The sequence below is a fragment of the Garra rufa genome, chromosome 3 (genome assembly GCF_049309525.1).
Source record: "Garra rufa chromosome 3, GarRuf1.0, whole genome shotgun sequence".
Lineage (NCBI taxonomy): Eukaryota > Metazoa > Chordata > Actinopteri > Cypriniformes > Cyprinidae > Garra > Garra rufa.
In genome coordinates, this window is record NC_133363.1 from 10,472,763 (window position 1) to 10,488,440 (window position 15,678).

Sequence of the window (15,678 nt, forward strand, 5' to 3'; positions counted from 1 at the left end):
AACAATGCTGTCATGAGATGTAGTTCATTAGATAGCCTACTGAAGTGCTCCTAAATGAAGAATAGATTTCCAAACGCACCACCAGAGGGCAACATCAAATAACACCTTCTAGCCACAATTAATTACGACAGATTCTTATACTGCAGGCTGCTACAATTATTTAAAGTTAGCTCTTGGTTTGACGACTTAATATGTGACTTGACTTTCTAGCTGTTAAAGAAGCGATTATGTATTCGCAGCGGAAGTGTGATGCGGCGGCGCTCAGTCTCCTCACAAATGATGCTTCGAGGGTTAAGCGCATAACGTCATCCCGAGCTGAACACTGCGCATGCGCACGAACGAGCGCTGAGGACGGAGAACAGCTGTACCGGAGGCCACAATGCGACTGGCGCTCTGGGCTTCTGCCTTGGTCCGCATCCGCAATGGCTGCGCAGAGTGATCCCGAGAGCTTGTACTATGCGCTCCTCTAGACCTACAAACAGAAAAGCACAAACGGAGCCGTCTCAAAATGAGCACCGGATTCAGCTCCAGCTCCTGCCGCTTCGCGGATTATTTCGTGATCTGCGGACTGGACACCGAGAGCGGCTTAGAACCAGACGAGCTGTCCGGTAAGACCCGAGCAAGAATGAGGCTGTTTGGGACTTTAATTTCGACACATTCGTTCTGATTTATTGCATATTTGCTTTTAGATTTTAGTTACGTGTCTTAACCATAAATAAATAGTGAGTAGTGTAATAATAACACCAAGAAAACCACGAACATACGCTAAAATGTTTTCTTTTCAGTATGGTTGACGTACATAATATTCAACACACGAGTGTTGAGATTTTTTTTTATTATATTATATTCATAGACACTAACCGTGCAAACACAAAATGTTGAGTGTTATAAATGTTTGAGCTTACAAGACCCTTTGATTTGTCTTAAAGGAAATCTGTCAATAATGTTTACTTACTTTTATTGTGAAAAGCTTATTCAGATTCATTAGTTCACTTGAAAATGTATGAAACAATGCATTTATTCGTTCATAGTAGCTTCTGAATTGGTGTCCTTTTAGACATAAACAAAAAAACATAAACCAAATAAAAGCAAGGAGACTGATATTATTTACTTATGTAAGACATATCAAACTCAATTATTTTGCAATGTTCTTCATATAGGTGTCAAGCTGTTTGGTTTATATTTGAGTTGATTTCATGTGTACAGGTTTTATTCTTTCTTAAACCGTTCTTTTCTACATTCATCAAAACAAGGCTTTGTTATTATGTAATCCGTTCAGACCACTCCAACCTAACATCTTAATCATCAATTCCTTCTCCAGGATTTAGTCACTCTAAGTAAGTTTTCATAAAACATCCTAGATGACTAAATGTCCTAAATATGTATTCAAACAAATTTACTCCAGCTGTACCATGTTTTCGTGTTTACAGTGGATCATTTACACTATCGTCTCATCTAAAAGGCTCGTTCAACCAGCACGTGAAGTTTTGTGGGGCGAGAGTGCAGATTTCCTGTGGTTTCGGGCTTCCTCAACTTGCATTTTCTGTTTTGGTATATTTCCACTGCTGTAATCAGAGCCTCGGTTTCCTCTTAAATGTTCATGGATTTTTGTGAAAAAGGGTGTTTCATTTCACAAGGGTTCTGTTGCATCAGAGTCAGTGGGTGATGCTCTGTGAACTGCACCGCTGGTGTTTTAAATCATATGTTAAAGGTAAAACAGTTCAGTGAATCAGTCACTGAATTTTTGTTTGTTGAATGTAAGTTCATGGAAATTCTGTTTATAGATGCAGAGCTTAACAAGGGTAGTTTCTGTTGGTCAGAATTGGGCAAGTGGTTTGGATTTTTTGACTTTCCCCAATCCCCACCCACAACATCAGCAAAATTCACAGGAATAATATTCAGTGCAAGATAATATGTACGACAGAGTATGGTTATACTATTATATGTGTATTATGCAACTTTTGAGTCTTGGAGCAGCTTGCACTAACTCATGTCTGTTAAGGATCGAATGCATTGATGAGCAATAAATGATGCATTTAGAGATGGTTGTAGTAAATCTGCCCCTGTAGAGAAAGTGACTGGGGTCCACCATGACGTGGCCCCCGGGGAAGTGCCCAATCAATGGAGTGTGTCCCACACGCACCCTAAAGACAAAGAGAGGTCACTGAGATTCTCTGGGGAGAACAAAAAGCCATCAGTTTCTAAAGCAGCATTCTGACTCAATACTGTTTGAAAAAAAAAAAAAAATCAAAGATTTGGTTGTTTTAAAATGTCTTTTACATTTTTATAACAAGTCACTGTTTAAGCATGTGATTGGGTAACATTCTTTGAGTCGGTGTTGGCCTAGTTAGCAGGGGGAATGAAAGTGCTAACATGCTGTTTTTTAGAGGAAACGAGTCAGTCAGGCTTTTTCTTTGTCATGCATTTGCAGTGTTACTGTCTTTTTAATCAATTCACACTTAGTTTTTGATCATTGTTGTCAGTTGAAACCTTTACAAAAAAGCCACTGTAGGATTATTATGTCACAGTGATGCTAACAAACAGTAATAAGATTATACGTTTGACATTTCCATGTTTTATGTTAGAAATAAATGTAGCTGTATTAGAGCTGGGCGATTTGGCCTAAAATCAAAATCTCGATTAATTGAACATTTTAACCCAATTACGATTATTGAACGATTATTTTATTCATTATATTTAATTATATTTATTTTTTTGCCCTCATAGTTCACTGACAAGTTTTGTACAGTAAATATGCTCACATATTACAAGCGAGAGATTTTTGAATGAAGGGTGCACACACTATCTATGATTATTTATTGAACATCAGTGTTGAACAACTGAAATTAAAGCACACATTGCTTAAAACGAAAAGTCATATTTTTCTTAAATTAGTGAAAATAAATAACTTGCACTTTTGGAAACAAAATAAATTATTTATAAAATAATAAATATTAAAAGTAGAAAATAAGCAGTATCTCTTCTAAATAAAATTACTCTTGTATATCCTGTAAATACTTTTTACTGTATAAATACTGTTTAAGCTCTCCATGGACATGTCGGCGGAATAACATAACGTAACGGAGCGGGGTCACGTGACTCCACACGCGGTACTGTTTTTAAAGGGAAATTAATTGAAATAATTGACCTGGAAAAATTTGATCGATTATAGGTTCTGAATGTCGATTTCGATTACTTTTCGATTAATCGCCCAGCCCTAAGCTGTATGTATCTACATCACTGAAGCTAACTGATAGTTAGTACTGCTTTAAAGAATCTTCATGTGTTTACTTAACTGAGTTTTCCTTATTGTTTCCTTGTTCCTTTGTTCCCAAAGTGCACTTTGACATATTTTTTAACAGTGCAAGTACAGAAATAATGTACACTAAAGTAACGTTTTTGAATAGTTAGATTTGTAATGTTTTTTTTTTTTTAGAAGTCTCTTCTGCTCACAGAGCCTGCATTTATTTGATCCAAAGTGCTGCAAAAACAGTAAAATTTCGAAATATTTTACTATTTAAAAGAACTGTCTTCTATTTGAACATATTTAAAAATGTAATTTATTCCTGTGACTTCAAAGCTGATTTTTCAGCATCGTTACTCTAGTTTTTAATGTAGCATGATCTTTTAGAAATCATTCTAATATGCAAATTTGCTGTTCAAGAAACATTTTGTTATTAATTATTATTATCAATATCTAAAACATTTGAGCACATTTTTTTTTCCAGGATTCTTTGATGAATAGAAAGATCCAACGAACAGCATTTATCTGAAATAAATTATAGAAATTATAGAAATGAATACTTTTTTTAGCAAGGATGTTTTAAATTGATCGAAAGTGGTGAGAAGCATTTATAATGCTACTAAAGACTTTTATTTTAGATAAATGCTGTTCTTCTGAACTTTCTATTCAAAAATCCTGGAAAAAAAATATACACAGCTGTTTTCGATAAAATAGTAATAGTAATGTTTTTTGAGCAGAAAATCAGAATATTAGAAGGATTTCTAAAGGATCATGTGATGGAGTAATGAAGCTAAAAATTCAGCTTTGAAATCACAGGAATAAATTACATTTCAAATTATATTCAAATAAAAGAACAGTTTTATTTTAATAGTAAAAATATTTCTGAATTTTGCTGCTTACTTTGAACCAAATAAAAACAGGCTTGTTGAGCAGAAGAGACTTGTTTAAAAAACATGAAAAAATCTTTTGACTGGTAGTGTACTTTAGAAAAAGACAGTACTTAAATATATTATTTTAATGTTTTCAGAAACTTAATTGCAAAAGAAAATGCATTCAAGTTTATATTTATATTAAATGCAATTAGATTAAATTAAGAGTGTGTTTTTGACCCACTTAAAGGGATAATGCACCTACAAAATTACAATTCTGTCATCAATTTGAACCTTAATCTTTCTACACGTTTAGCAGAAAGAAATTCATACAGGTTTAGAACAATATGAGGTTGAGTAAAGGATGACAGAATTGAAATCTATTTGATAACTGTACGCAGCTTTTTTGCTTTTGGTGCATAAAGATAATTTACTTACTCAAATTATTGTGTTGTACAAAAAGGAGGAAGGAAGGTCTGTTTTGCATCTCTAGTCAGGAATATTTCAGTGCACTTCTTATGCCTTCCTTGTAAGTCTGTTTTTCAGCTCTTGTTTACATCTGAATGGGTGTGTTGCATCACATGACCAGAAGAAACACAGAAGAATATATTTTGGAGAATTTTGGTAACCAAAAGACATTCCTTCAAATGTTTTATGTTCCACAGTTCCGCAGTTTTATACCGTTTTAAAAAGACATGCGAGAGAGTTGTTATTGAACCGATATTTTAGCTGTAGAATCTTTTTACATCAGTTGTATTGAATAGATTCTGATATAGACACTTGAGAAAAGTGCCTTGTGAGTGTCTCGTGATCCTTTACTGATACTCTCAGTCTCTTATTGGCGATGATAATGCTGCACATTGCTGAAGTGTTAGCATATCATTGGCAAAGAGACAGAAAATAAGAGGCATTGTCATTCCTTGCATTTCTCTGTTGGGCCAGACGGTTGGGCTTGATTTAGCAGTAATGAAAAACATCCATTAGACCGTTGAAAGTGGGTCACTATTGCACTCGAGCACATTTAAGAGCGCCTCAATTTCCCAGTGATAGCCTGATATGTTGCCCTCCTTAAATTGGAGGTTAAATGAGGACAAAACAGAATAAATATTTGCCCTAGGTGAAAAAAAAAAACACTTACTAATTTGTGTCTTTAACTAGTTACATTATGTGTAAGTACATAAAATTGGCTTCATTTTGAGCAGACATCTCTAAAAGTAATGACAACTTACAGTTCAATAAGTGTGTCAGATGTTGATTTGTCAGACTAATTTAGACATCTTTGAACTGATATTTGTAAGTTAATGAGTCATTTGACTGAGAAACCGGCTCATAAGAGGAATTTGTTTGTGAATCTCTAGTAGCACTTTTTTGTGCAGCCTGAGGACAAAAAGTTATGTTATCTTATTTAGGCTATTTTTTTTATCTCATCACGTTCAATTCTCACAGCAAGCTCACAAAAAATGTTTTGCCTTTGCACTTGAGATTCACAAAGCAGTGCAGGAAACACTGAACTGTATAGATTTGGATAAAAATGACTTTTTAAAGAAAAAAATAACTGTTAAATTCAATTATCTGCTGGGACTGTCACATCCCCGGACTTTGAGTTGGTTTCTCCCATCCATTTCCCCCCGCTGTTTTGTGTACAATGGTTTCTCCATCATTGCCAGCACCTGTGTTTGTCAATCACCTTGTCTATTTATTGTGTGTGCTTAGCATCATGTCTTGTCGAACGTTAATTGTTACCACGCCGTGTTCCTGTGTTTACCTGTCTCATCTGGATTTATTAAATACTTTTACGTTTACTTCGTCGTTGTTGGTTGTTTTGTGTAATCGTGACAGGGACTGCTTTAACGGAGACATCCGATTCTGTTCTGTGGGTTTTTGTGTCTGTGGCCTTAAGTGACTCTTGATTGTATGTTCCTCCTACTTCCTGTCCCCTTTAGCATGTTACCATCATCAAACATTCACAGACAGAGCAAGAACGATAAGATTTGCTGTGCACTTTAAATGGCAGTTTAAAGTGTTTAGACACATATTTTTCATATTTTTGAGATGTCATGAGGCCGATAAAGTTGATCTAAACATCACCAATGCTTGCTGATACTTGCAGTAGTACTGCTTTGAAGAGTCCTTTTTTTACTTAACTGCTTTTTCTTTGTTTGTTCTGTTATTCCCTTGTTCCTGAAAAGTGCAAGTACGTAAATACAGGTAATAATGTATTTTACATTTAGATGGCACTCAAGTATATTCTTTTTATGTTTTCAGAAACTTAATTGTAATTAAAGGAAAATGTATTATAGTTCACATTTATATGAAAAAACATTTTGAGTGCTAGAAACATTTTTTTTTTTCACGGGGGTTTGTGGGCAAGTTTTTTTGGAACTGAAAGTTCAAATGTTTCTGGTTCACTTGTGGTTCTTCCTTCCCTTGGAACTCCCAGAGTTACTCAGCAGTAAACGCTGGTGTTTTTCTTTGTGCCAATCTTCTGAATCAGTCAGATTTTCTTCCTTTCTTAGTTGATAGTGCTAAATAGACATGTGCTCTTCAGGGATACAGTATTGTCAGGTTTAATTAAGTGTCCCTCTAGTATTTGTGTTGAGGACCCTTGTCTTCAAAGCAATCCTGGGTTTATTAGTAAGTACCAGGGTGGTTTTTATTGTACATCTTTAGTTTTGATTCAGTGGATGAACAGCCTTGGTCTGTTCACAATCACAAAGCAGATAAGATAATCACATCTCATGTTCCCTTTCATGCTTAATTACTTTTTGGATCTTTACAGCTTAATCTAGTCTTTTACACATGGATGTTTGGCTTTCGTGGGAATAGCAGGAACGTAATATATTTATTTAGTTTTTTTATTTAGCTTATCAAAAGAGTTTCAGTAGTAGTTATTAAAGTGGAATATTTCCTGCATTTAATCTCAAGCCCAAAACCTAAATCCAATACTATACATAGTTTTGACGTGATTTATGTGCTTAATACAGTCGAACACACAGCCTAGCAAAGTATACTCAGCCTCTTCCTTTTCTCTTTCTTTTCCACATTACTTGTTTTGATAACTAGCTTGCTACTGGTAAATTGATAGTATTTTAAAAATGTATTTTACAAATCATGCCTTGGCTGACATTTATGCAAAATGATACTTTGTTGTTGTACATATCTTGGCAGTTCAGAATTGAAATGTGTGGTGAGTGGCACTAAAAGTCTAATCATGTTTTATAACAAAGTAACACCAACACTAAACCCTACCATAGACCTAACCGATAGTGTTAACAAAAGGAAACATAGCTTTATACATTAACTAAATCTACCAAGTGCTTCAAGTCTTTGAGCTCTTTTATCGTGACTCTTGTGTCATTCGTACCCATTTGCTCTCCTTTGCAGTGCTGTACCAGGTGTGCTACTGAGCAAGTTTACTACAGCAGAAAAACCATACGTGAAGAGCTGGTTATGTATGGTAAAAGTGTTTGGAGATATTAACATAATAATTTGCAAGGAATAGTGTGAAATTTGTGTAAAAATAAATAGTTTTATAGTCACTAGTGTTTATTTCAGGTAAAACCTGCAGTGAATTGTATGTAAAAAAATTCTAATGAGACTATGTTGGATTGTTTAGTAGCAATGCAATTTTTAATAAGCTACTCCTCAGCACTGTTTCTTGTACATAGATGTCAGACCACCACAAAAACATAACCAAGTTTCTTGTAGACACTTTCAATACCTTGAAAAGCGGCTACTCAAAGAAGATAGTTATTGTAATTGTTAGAATGGTCATGGATCAGCGATCTCCACGTAAGACTGATCGTGCAGACCAAACCTTAAGTTGTATAGACTTGAAACTTGGAGGGATGGTAATACTCCCACTGCTAACAAGGTCACCAAAACTCGCCCCAATTAGCCTGAAGGGGGCGCTACAGTGATCAAAAGTAAGATTTCGCTCATAACTACTAAACCATCACTCGCAGGCTCAAGTGTCTTTGTTGCTGGAATTCTTGGCTCACGCCAGACAACACGCATGCCTCAGATTTGATCGTGAGCCTGGTGAAATTTTCAGGGATTTTGGATTTTTTGCAAAACCTACTTTTGTGAACTAGTATTAGTTTTTTTGCCCAATCAGAACCAAACCAGTGCAGAAAGATTCTCTGGAGAGTGAATATCAGTAATTATCAAAAACCGACTAACCTTCGACTCACTGTTGCAAAGGGACGTCAAAATTTTCAAAAGGGGCAGGGCCACTTTTAGTAAAATGCCTATAACATGGAGCTTGGCCACTTAGTAGACATGCCTTATAAACATGAACATTTTTTGGTACACAAAAAACATGGCTGCCACTGGCCAATGAAGTTTGAGCACCTATTAGACATGGTTAACAAAGGCAGATTGAAACGAAACTTGGTGGGCCTATTTGTCTCATGGCCCCAAAGAACTGTGAAAATTTGAACCAAATGGGCCCCTGGGGGGGCAATATCACATTTTTTCAAGTGCGTAATGATTGTGCATTACACGTTTTTTTTTCCGCACATACACACGATATACATGTCTGTCATGACAGAGCTCCTCATTCCAAACAACTTTGCCTCTAGAACCACTGCTGTCAATCAAATTGTTTGTTAAATGATTGTGAAGAAAAATTTACTTTGTGAACTAGGTTTTTCGTTGAATCTGGAAAAGACACTTCAGTACAATTCTTTAGACGCTCTAGATCAATAATTATCAAAAAAAATTTAAATTTAACTTTTGGGAAGCTATAACAGGGTTGTTTAGAAAAGGGGCTTGTCCAAATTAACCCAAAATCCTATAAAGCCTAAAAGAAAGCTCAAAACTTCATGAAACCTTGTGAGCACATGTGACAGGTGATTTTAAATAAGCATACAAACTTTTAAGGAGATCAGACCACAGCTGGCATTATAACAGTCATAAAGAATATTTCTATAGTAAATTACCTGTATTTGCAAAAAAGGCTTGCTACATAATGTCTTTTTGCATATGTGCTTAAATGCCTTAAAGCACTTGAACCCCAGTAATCGCTGCTTGCTGCTATATTTAAAAATGTATTTTTAATTTAACCAACGAAACCAAGGGGCATCAAGACATATATATATAGTGCAAACACTGTGTGCATGTGCGAAGAAAGCATTAAAGTTTGCAGATTCACAGAGTCAGGCTGTGCACTAATGTTGTTAATAATTAAAAAGCACATCTTCTTTAATGTCATTGATCAAATCAAAGCTAGTAATTGGGGCTGTAGTCTATGAACAGTTTTAGAAAAGTAACACTGTCTTATCCTCCCCACATAATCTTAGATTACCTGCGATCCTCGTATTATAATTTTTTTAATTAGCTTTCTCATCCTCTGTTGTGTTGCTTTTGCATAAAACAGCAGTAGTTCCGGGGTAGTTCAGAATGCTGCAAAGTTGGTGACAAAACCCTCTTTTATTCCCAATGACAGGGCACAGGGTGAGGGCTTCATTAGCATATGCATGAGAGGCCCTGCTGACAGAGCGTTTTGATTGGCTGGCTCGCAGCCTGGGTGCACCGTCAGGCCCTCGGTACACTGAGGACAGGCAGCTGGGCTCAACACACACATACAGAGTTAAACACTGTCCCCCAGGAGTTCCCATGCACCCCCGTCTCTTGAGCTCTTTCTCAATGACATCATGAAAGAGCACTCCTTTGAGCTTCTTGGACTCTGATTAGTCATTAATCTAGTGTGCATGATAAAGGCGTTTTTTAAGACTGGCTTTATTGGATGATTTTTAATCTTAAATAACAAAATATGCATGTAAAGTCCACTTCCTGTTTGAAAATCCACTTTACTCTATCTAGCACGCTCAATTTAAAGATGCGTGACCACTTAATTGAAGCCATTTTAAAGCAGTCCAGCCCTAGCCATTTCATAGTACAGCATGTAATTACAGAAATTAGCTTCAATTGTCTTTAACCATGTATGTAGTCTGTTTGTTCCTGTGTAAAAATGAGCTCATAGGTTTCTTCCTGTTGGAGCAGAGAAACACAGCATTCTTAGCTGGTTTAAACCACACAATGTTGTTGAAGTAGCCTGGGCTTGCACTGCAGTAAAGGAAGGGCTGCTCACCCAAGATTTTCCCCTGGGCCAATGGTTTTAATTTATTCTCTAACAATACCTTTACACTGCGTCCCAGGGTGCTTTGAGGAACACTTAAAGGCAAATTATAATTCTGGCATCATTTACTTATTTCATTCTTTTTAACTTTTTTATTCTGTGGGATACCAAATACTGTAGAAAATTCGTACCTCGCAAACCAAACATGGACAAAAAATACTGCATACTTCTTGAACTTATCATTACAAAATTTTTATTTTTGTAACATTTCGGTCAATAAGTCATCTATAGGCTTTTCTGTGGAATACAAAATAAGATAGGGTTAAGTGTTGTTAGGATCACAACATCCTTAAAGGGTTAGTTCACCCAAAAATTAAAATTAGCCCATGATTTACTCACCTTCAAGGCATCCTATATGGCTTTCTTCTTTCAGTCGAATCCAATCGGAGTTATATTAAAAATTGGCCTGGCTCTTCCAAGCTTTATAATGGCAGTGGGTAGGTGTTTCTGTTCAGCAGTCCACAAGAACTCCAATAAAGTGCATCCATCCATAATAAAAAGTGCCTTACATGGCTCCGAGGGCCTCCTGTAGCAAATCGATGCATTTTTGTAAGAAAAATATCTGGTCACGAAGTACAAAAGGAGAATTTGTAAAGAAAAATGTTGGAGGATTTCAATATAAACTAAGACTTTGGTTCTTTTGCTTCTGTGAACAAACGTTGTTTTTTGTGAGATCAGCGGTGCATGTGCAATGCAATGCAAATTGTGATCCGAGAAAATTTTGATTTCTCAGTTCATAAATTCTTGAAAGGGGTCATCGGATGCAAAACTCACTTTTACATGTTATTTGAACATTAATGTGTGATAAAAATACACCCAGTGGTATTTTTTGATCTTTAAAAGTAATATCACCTTTTTAAAATCAGGTCATTCTCAGCATTCTCAGCTTCTTGTCGGTGTGTGATGACACACTGACACACTGATAGTTGATTGACATGAGCGCCTTACTTTAGACCCGCCCTCACCGAGCTGAAACAGTCCGACTCCGATCGCCATTGTGTCGACTCAGGTGCAGGGGAAGAATGTCTCGATTGAGGTGTTCTGTTGTTGGATGTAAGAATGAACATAGCAGTCGTCATTTACTCCCGACATCTGAGCCGCTGAAGATGCAGAGGATTAACGTTACTTTCGTTTATGAAAGGAAAGCACTGATTCCGATCTACATATATGTCTATGTTCGTGCAAATCATTCACGATAAGCTTCACCCACAGCAGAAGTGAGTATAAGGGTTTTTTAATGCATCTTTGCAAATGGCCTTTCTTAATAATGTGCAAGTTAGCAAGTTTTGCGGCCAAAGTAAACATTACGGCTCATCATCCCGTGGCAGAGAGGGGCGGGGTGAGTATAGCTCATTAGCATTTAAAGGAACAGGCAGCAGAATAGTTTGCTCTAAAAAGGGCTAATTTTGACAATGTAAAAAGTGTTTTTTTTTACACTACCATTGAGAAATTTTTACCAAAGTAAGTTAAAGACATCTCATTAAGACCATAACAAATCATATCAACTTGTGGAAAATAGGCATCCGATGACCCCTTTAAGAAAACATCTGCAAGACATTGCATATTACCCTGAACTTACATAATTTTCACAGGAAAACGTCATCTGCCATCTGTTACTCCTCTGCTCTGAAAATTCATTTGCTCTCTTTGTGCCCCTGTCTTTGCTCACACATAGATGTAGGCTAGCCGCTATCTCTCTCTGTCTGTGCTCCACATTCATTTGACGGCATCGCGCTGCAAGGATCAACATTGTGTCATCACATCAACTCCACTCCAATTATTCATTAGCAGAGGCGGACATGCCTCACTTCACAAATGATCATCAAATGCGTAATCAATCTGTCATTTCTCATTCTTAAATACCCAGGTTTGGGATTTCTTTTCAATATTTTCCTACAGCTATGTAAATTAGTATTGTTAAAGCTCTGTGCCTTTAAAATCATGCTATTAGGAGCTGTTTGTACTTCAGGGCCCATCTCTGCTGGTTTGCACGTGTTTTTAAATTTGGATGTCATATTTGGTGCATCAGGCTTTTGTGGCTCATATTGTATTATATGAGAATATGAAGCTTATACTAGGGAAAAATATGCAATTTGGTGTAGTTGCTTATGTTTCTATAGCCAAAAAGTAAGATGAAATTCTTACAGCTTATAATGTAAATCAGATCTTTATCATATTTGATACTACTCACATTTAAACTTATTTTATTCTAAAATGCAATCCTAAAAATACAAAAACAAAACAAAAAAAACAATTCTTACATTAAGGTTTAACGGCAAAAACACACATATATACCTCAATCTTAAGTGGGTCGTTTTTAGAAAATCAAATGTGGTACAGTGGCTTTATGGGGTTAATGTTGTTCTTTCCTGTCTAAAGTGGGCATCACTAATGAGCTCTCCTCCTCAGAGAGCTCATGCATTCACGTCAGGCCTGTAGCCTCTGGCTGTTCTCTGACCAACAGACGCAAAGCTTTCAGCCACCATACAGAGTACTTTATAAGATAAGGTTTATCTCTTCCCTCTAGCCTAGAAACATGGACACGGTTACTAAAAAGCATCCTTTTTCCAGCTTTTCCCTACTTTATATCAAATTAAAGAATTTTTTTGATAAGAAAACCAAAAGTCACCATGAATATCACCATATTCATGAATAAAGTCTAAATTGCAGCAGTTATCAAAATGAAGTCCTGGTGGAAATCGCTCCTATATGGGCCATTCTACAAAATTGTTTCAAAGTCAGAGTTGGAAACGTCAAGTTCTTCCACACTGATTAAATCAATAATTTCTCTGTGAACCTGGTTATATGCACAGAGGTATTGCCATGTTAGAATAGAAAGGGTCCTGTCCAAACTGTTGCTATAAAATTAGAAACACACAATTCCCTAGAATATCATTACATGCTTAAACATTAAGAATTGTACTCATGGGAATGACTAAAGTAGTCAAACCTTTTCATTAGAAGGGGGGTGTCCCAATACTTTTAGCAAAATAGTGTATATTGTGGGTATTTCCAATGTATAGGACTGTATGGTTTGTTGAACCACATATTTTAATCTGGTTGATTTGTTATCTATCTGCTCTTTCCCAAATGCAGTCAGAAAAAAGGTCTGGTTTGTTTTCTAAAGCTCTGACCTTTCTGAAAACTACAGTGTCTTGTCACCTCAGACAGTGTGTTTTCCCCTCTGCGTCATTTTATGGTTTCTAACGGCTCTGCTGTGTTTTATAGGGGCCATTTCATGAGGAATCAACTTTTGAAAAAAACTCACTTTTTATAATTTATAGATAAGAAAAATGGATATAAACTTATATAGAAAAGTAGAACCACGAGAACCATTGAAAATATATTTGGTGCGCTGTTGTTTGTTGTGGTTTGAATTTGACCCCCTTTTTCTCTTGTTGTTGAGTGCTTGTGTTGTTTGGTTCGTTTGTTTACAGCAGCGGTGCTTTTTACCTTGGCCTTATTGATCTGTTTGCAGTTCATAATACCTAATGCTTGTTTGCTGTCGACAGAATGATGAGCGTTTAGTTTTTCATTGGCTTTATTGCCATTGGCTCATCCTCACTTGAACTCGGGCCTTTTGTGCTGACAGTCCCATGACTGAAACAAATCATGTGTGAGGCACTGGCAGAGAATTAACAAGGCAGATGAACCATGACGAAGACTTTTCATTCATCAGAGCTGATTGCATTTCTCCACTCTGCCCGCCTCTGCGTGTGGCACTGACTCTGAATTCATGTTTAGGTTATTAGAAAAACACGGAAGCCCTTCCCATGAATCATTATGAGATGATTCTGATGTGATTGAGAGTTTCATGTGGAAATGGATTACTGGTGTGTGTGGTACCTTTTATATGTGACCCTGGACCACAAAAACAGTCATGAGTGGCACGGGTATATTTGTAGCAATAGGGTCAAAATTATCAATTTTTCTTTTATGCCAAAAATCATTAGGATATTAACTAAAGATCATGTTTAATTAAGATATTTTGTACATTTCCTACCATAAATATATCATACTTAATTTTTGATTAGTAATATGATTTGCTAAGAACTTCATTTGGACAACTTTAAAGGCGATTTTCTCAATATTTGGATATTTTGCACCCTCAGATTCCAGATTTGTAAGTAGTTTCTCTGCCAAATATTGACCTATCCTAACAAACCGTACATCAATGCAAAGATTATTTATTCAGCTTTCAGGTGGTGTATACATTTCAATTTAAAAGAATTGACTTTTTTTAACCATTTATCTTGAACTGTTTTACTCCCTGAAATTATGCTCAAATATTATAAAAAAAAATAATATACTACAAATGTAAAAATAAAAATAACAAAAAAATAAATAAAAATACAGACATTGAACACAATAAAAACATGATAACATTATAAAAAGCATGATTTATGAAAAAAAAAACGTTTAAACTTTAAAAAAACTTTATCTGTTTTTGCGAATAAAATCTTTATTTTGTTTTACTTTTTTCCATTTTTATACAAAGTGTGTCCCTATTAATTTGTATTTTTTACATTGGCAAATTAAAAGCATTGTTGGTTAACTTTTATTTATTAATATATTATTAAATTACAGTTGTGAACTAATTGCACAGCAAGTAGGGATGAAAACCTACCAAAATTTTTAATGGCTGTATAACCACTTCAAATATGCATTAAATTTTAAATAATTTAGTGGTCTGTCATTACTTATTCTTGCATACTTACCACACTGTATAAGATGCTAGTCTCACTATACACTCTGAAAAATAAAGGTGCTTTAGAAGGTTCGTCACAGCGATGCCATGGCGGAACCATTTTTGGTTCTTTAAAGAACCATCTCTTTTTTACCTTTTTATAATCTGAAGAACCCTCTTTTGCCACAAAGAATCTTTTGTGAAACTAAAAACGTTCTTCAGATGTTAAAGGTTCTTTATGGAACATTTAGACAAAAAATTTCTTTATTTAGCACCTTAATTTTAAGAGTGTATTATATGTATTGTATATATTATCTCAGTATTATTGTATTAAAGGTAAATACATGTATTAACAAATGTCACAAATCTCAACCGTCAGTGTTATTAAGCATAAAAACATCTTGTTTGGTCCTTTTGAACTTAATTAAATCGAAGGATGAGCAGAAGCTTAAAAGCATCCTTGTAATATTATATATTACACAACACATCTCATCTAATCTAATGAACTGTAAGAATCTATGATTTCATCCAAGTTCATTTTATTTAATTTTTTATCATTTTCCTGTGGATATTTCTCGTGGGAGTTAAAAGCTGAATAACATTTTAATATTTGAATCATTTGGCTATCCCCACATAAAGATTTTAACGTCCACCTTGGTGTTTTGCTTCTCAAGTGTTATGTAACATTCCCCTAAGAGTTCCTCTAGTGTTTACACACTGTCTTTTAGTTTTATTT

At 35.5% G+C, this 15,678-nt stretch overlaps 1 protein-coding gene across 4 annotated transcripts in view; it reads left to right on the forward strand.

Moving 5' to 3' along the window:
* The first annotated feature begins 331 nt into the window (after positions 1–331).
* The window catches only part of dennd5a (DENN/MADD domain containing 5A), a 69,217-nt gene continuing 53,870 nt past the window's right edge, over positions 332–15,678 (forward strand). For all 4 annotated transcript variants that reach the window (XM_073835675.1, XM_073835677.1, XM_073835676.1 and 1 more), the window contains exon 1: positions 332–608. In XM_073835675.1, the coding sequence (XP_073691776.1) occupies positions 509–608 (100 nt within the window). In that variant the 5' untranslated portion in view covers positions 332–508. The remainder of the gene's footprint in view (positions 609–15,678) is intronic.